At 44.8% G+C, this 4547-nt stretch overlaps 1 protein-coding gene across 1 annotated transcript in view; it reads left to right on the top strand.

Annotated features, from left to right (window-relative positions):
- Positions 1-2754, top strand: part of CFI (complement factor I) — a 61102-nt gene extending 58348 nt beyond the window's left edge. The window contains exons 13-14 of the mRNA XM_045284318.1: positions 404-508; positions 2316-2754. Coding sequence (XP_045140253.1) covers positions 404-508; positions 2316-2533 — 323 coding nt within the window. The 3' untranslated portion in view covers positions 2534-2754. The remainder of the gene's footprint in view (positions 1-403; positions 509-2315) is intronic.
- Positions 2755-4547: the final 1793 nt, after the last annotated feature.

Genomic DNA, 4547 nt, shown 5'->3' on the forward strand with positions numbered 1-4547 from the left:
AAAAACCAACTCAAACTCACTGGTATCAAACTCAATTTTTGTCGTGATTACACATTGGGCTGACAACTGCAAGGTCGACAGTTTGAAGCCACCAGTAAATCTATGGGATAAAGATACAACTTTCTAAACCTGTAAAGTGTTACAGTCTCAGAAACCTTGTCCTATAGGGTCACCATGATGTAAGACTACAGGGGCAAATAATTCCCCTTGATTGCCCATAACATTTTAGAAAGACAGCTATAAAAAATGGGTTCAGAGTGCCATGTGACTAAATGTGCTAATAAGTTGTCCTTAAAATTTGGTTTATGTTAATGTATATTCTTAGTGGTTTCATAAATTATGAGGGTGCTTCGATTTATCACTGTGACTTCTAAATATCAATTTGTTTCCTTACCTTGTTTAGATAACAAAAAAGTCTTCACACTGAAGTGGGGTGAAGTTGCCTTGATAGGCAACTGCTCTAAATTTTACCCAGGTCGCTACTTTGAAAAACAAATGACGTGTGCAGGTAAGTAGAGCACTGTTGTTCTGCAAGCTATCTAGCCACTAGCAAATGTCCCCGTCCTCCCCACTGCCTCAGAGCCCTGCTCGTGGACCCTTCTGTTTATTGCATCATCGAACTCTGCCAGTCCCTTGTGTCCTGCTCCAGCGCCCTCATTCTCATTCCCGCCAGTCCGAAAACCTTTCTCCCGCTGCTCGGTAGCCTTGCAGGAAGGCCAGGGAGGGCACAGATTTGGGAACCAGACTGCCCGGGTTAATACACCCGTTTTCAGCAACGAGTGGGCTAGTGACCCTCGCAAGTTTCCTTTCCCACAACGTTGGAGATTTCAAGAAGCAAAGGCTCTGAGCTTCAGACCAAATTATGTAATTTGCCCTATTTTATTGACAGAAAGTGGTTCAAAATCAAAATTTTTACATTAAAAAAAAAAAGATCTCATCTCAAATGCTTCCAGGTGGAAGAAAGTTCATCTCCTTGGAAATCCTATTGGATCTCTCAGGATTCCTGAAGTTTCTTTTATATAATAGTAATGCTAATGCTGAGGAGACCTGGTGGTATAGTGGTTACTCACTGGGCTGCTAACCACAAGGTCAGCAGTTTGAAACCACAAGCTCTCTTGGAGGGAGAAAGATGAGAACTCTATGAAGAGTTAAGCCTCAGAACCCATAGGAGCAGCTCTACCCTGTCCTACAGGGCTGCTCTGAGTTGGCATTGACCTGATGGCAGCTGAGTTTTGCTTTTTGGAATGTCTTGGTAGTGTAGTGGTTATGTGTTGGGCTAGGATCTACATGGTCAACAGCTCAAGACCACTAGCAGCTCCCAGAAGAAAGATTGGACTTTCTACTCCCATAAACAGTTACATTCTCAGAAAGCCAATAAGGGGTCACTATGAGTCATCATTGACTCCATGGCAGTGAGTGAATGACACTAGCAGACCTATAGCAGTTCCTACTTTGGGTGTGACCCGATGGAAGGGTAGCAAACAGTGGGAGTGGTGCAGGTAGGATGCTCGCTTGACAGTTCTAAGTAGTGTGTCTCGAAGATGGCAGTATTGCCATCCTGACACTAGTTGCAGTTGGAGATTGTTTAATGAGGTAAGAGCCTTGGAAAGCCATAGGATTAAGAAGAAAGTCAACAGACCCCTCCTTAAACCCTCGCCATCTTGAAAGGGAGATCAGATTACAGTAGATCGGAGGGGCCATGACACAAAATCTTCAGGAGGCACTATTACAATTCTTAGGCTCTACCTTGTATTAGCCGTGTGACCTTGGGCAAGTTAGTTGACCTCTCTGTGCCTTATGAACAACTAATACATATTTGGTACTAAAAAATTCACTGCAACCCTATAGGACAGGGTAGAACTGCCCATGAGTTCCTGAGACTGTAACTGGTCATGGGAGTAGAAGGCCCTGTCTTTCTCCTGTGGAGCAGCTGGTGGTTTTGAACTGCTAACCTTTCAGATCAAAGCCCAATGCATAACCACTATGCCACCAGGCTCCTTAAGTACTCAATGGTCATGAGGTGTACTTAATATTTTCCCAGGCAGTTTTTGCTGCTGCTTTCAAATTGTTGCATCACAGTAACCATTGCACAGTAGAGGGTTGGAGAGAGCACTTGCTAAACTTGGGGAATAATTAAAAGACTGATCAAGTACCCCCTAAGATGTATCTCTCCAACTTCTGGCTCTAGCTGGGGCCCAGCTGACGTAGCACATGCTACTTCCCTGTCAAGAAAGCTGATGTTATTCTACAATGGCCTGGCATTCTTGCTAAATGGAAGAAAGCATATGATTTTCTCTTTCTCTTTTCTTTCTCAGGTACAAGTGACGGCTCCATTGATGCCTGTAAGGGGGATTCTGGAGGCCCCTTAGTCTGTATGGATGTTAACAATGTGACCTATGTTTGGGGGGTTGTCAGTTGGGGTGAAAACTGTGGGAAACCAGAGTTCCCAGGAGTTTACACTAAAGTGGCCCATTATTTTGATTGGATTAGCAATCATGTGGGAAGGTCTCTTATTTCTCAGCACAATGTATAACACTGCTCTCCCTCTTCTATCGGCCCTTCCTTGGCCAGGAGTTCTGTTTTAAGTGAAATGAAAACAATGTATGATTAATACTTCTCTAGGAAACAATTCAGTAAGTTTTATAGAATTTTTAAAAATCATTTTATTGGGGCTCATACAATTATAGGATATTTTTAAAGGTTTCTACAAAGGAACCTTGTATAATCTTCAAATAAACATTGTATTCAAGCATACATCTTAATAGAAAATTTGAACAAATTTTCTTTGGAGAAGAGTAAGGTACGATCTATATTACAGCTTTCATTATTGGGTGTTGGTGGGTTGATCCCAGTGTGTAGTGACCTCATAACAACAACAATAGAGCTGAGGGACGCTGGAGTCAGGTAAGGCCGGGTTCCAATCTACCACCTGTTTGATCTAGGGTAGGCCCTTCATGTCTTATTTTCCATCTATAGAATGGAAACTGGGTTTTGTGTGAATGAAACAATGTAAGATTGTTCAGCATAGTTCCTGTCATCGGGTAACAGCCAATCTCACAACTCTGGACCCATTTCTGCACTTCCTTAAGTAACAATTGTTTTTGAAAAGTTTGTCTTCATGTCCCTCTTTCACAAATTCTCCTTGACCTTCTTTCTAAACTCCCCAAAACTACACCATGGCCATTGACCTCACAGCCATTGACCTGCCCTCCCCTCCTCGGCCAAGAGAGAAAGATGAGGCCTGGTGCTCCCATAAAGAGTTGCAGAAACCCACAGGGAACATTCTACTCTGTCCTGTAGGGTCGCCGGGAGGCAGCAAGTGGCGGTGAGTAAGTGCATCTCCGCTGACCCCAGCAGCATTAGACACTGAGGATGGCTCACAGCACCACACTCTGGCCTTGCCTGGGCCTCCCTGGCTACTCACCTCAGCCTCCTCCATAGCCTCTACCTCCTGGTTGGTTCTCTCACTTTGCTCTCGCCCTGGTGGCCTCCACCAGTCTGGTTTTAAATGCCATCCAGAGGTAAATAGCTGGCAAGGGGCTGTGGGTGGTGCACATGACTAACCAAAAAAATGACAGTTGGAACATGCCCAGAAGTGCCTCAGAAGACAGGCCTGGCAACGTGCTTCCAGAAGGCCACAGCTTGGAAACCCTCTGGCGAGGGTTTCTACTCTGCACACCTGGGGGGATGAGTCGGAACCCACTGGTCGGCAACTGGGTTTTGTCCTTTCTGGATTTAAAGGACAATGACTTGTGAATTCACCCAGGAATAGATTTCACACAGACCTGTCCTTCGTTATGGCTTCTCAGTCCAGTTTGGGGTACGGTTTAGTTGTTTGAAGACTATCAACATCCATTTCTACATCCTGTTCTAAAATTAATTGCTGCTCAGAATTTTAATACCTCATTGAATCTGGGAGAGAAAGTATTCAGTTTCATGCTGCTGTATAAGAAAACAGAAACCCAGACCCAATGTCATCGAGCCCATTCAACTCAGCTACTAACCTAACGATCAGTGGTTTGAACAAGGTCTATCATTCTACTCGAGTCAAGGTCTCAGCCAAGAAGAGTCTATGGAGTGTTCTGTTCAGTATTTCATAGGGGCACCACGAGCTAAGAAAGAATCCCAACACAGTGGTCCGCCTAACGACAGTCTATTATTTTCCTCATGAATCTGGGGGTTGACTGAACTGCTGCCGTCTCAAGCTAGCCTCTCTGCAGTTGCAGACACACAAGTCTGGGGCGGGGGTCCTCTCCGAGAGTTCTTCACCCACGTCCGGTACCTGGGCTGGGAAGACTCAAAGAGCAGCTCTCTATGGGGACTCTGCATCTGTGCTCGCCGTATGGAGGACCCAAGGTCACCTGACTTCATACATCGCAAATGCTGGGTGTTCAAAGGGAACTCATAGATCTTACACAGCCTTTTCTAACCTACCTTCAGAAGTCACAGAGTATTGTTTTTGTCACAAAGACCTGCCTAATTTCAAGAGAATGGGGCATAATCTTCCTCTTCATGGGAGGGTGTCTTATTTACCTGGTGTGGCTATA

Source organism: Echinops telfairi, unplaced genomic scaffold (assembly GCF_000313985.2).
Source record: "Echinops telfairi isolate 266 unplaced genomic scaffold, ASM31398v2 ScPeMD7_7468;HRSCAF=8506_0, whole genome shotgun sequence".
In the NCBI taxonomy this organism is placed as follows: Eukaryota; Metazoa; Chordata; class Mammalia; order Afrosoricida; family Tenrecidae; genus Echinops; species Echinops telfairi.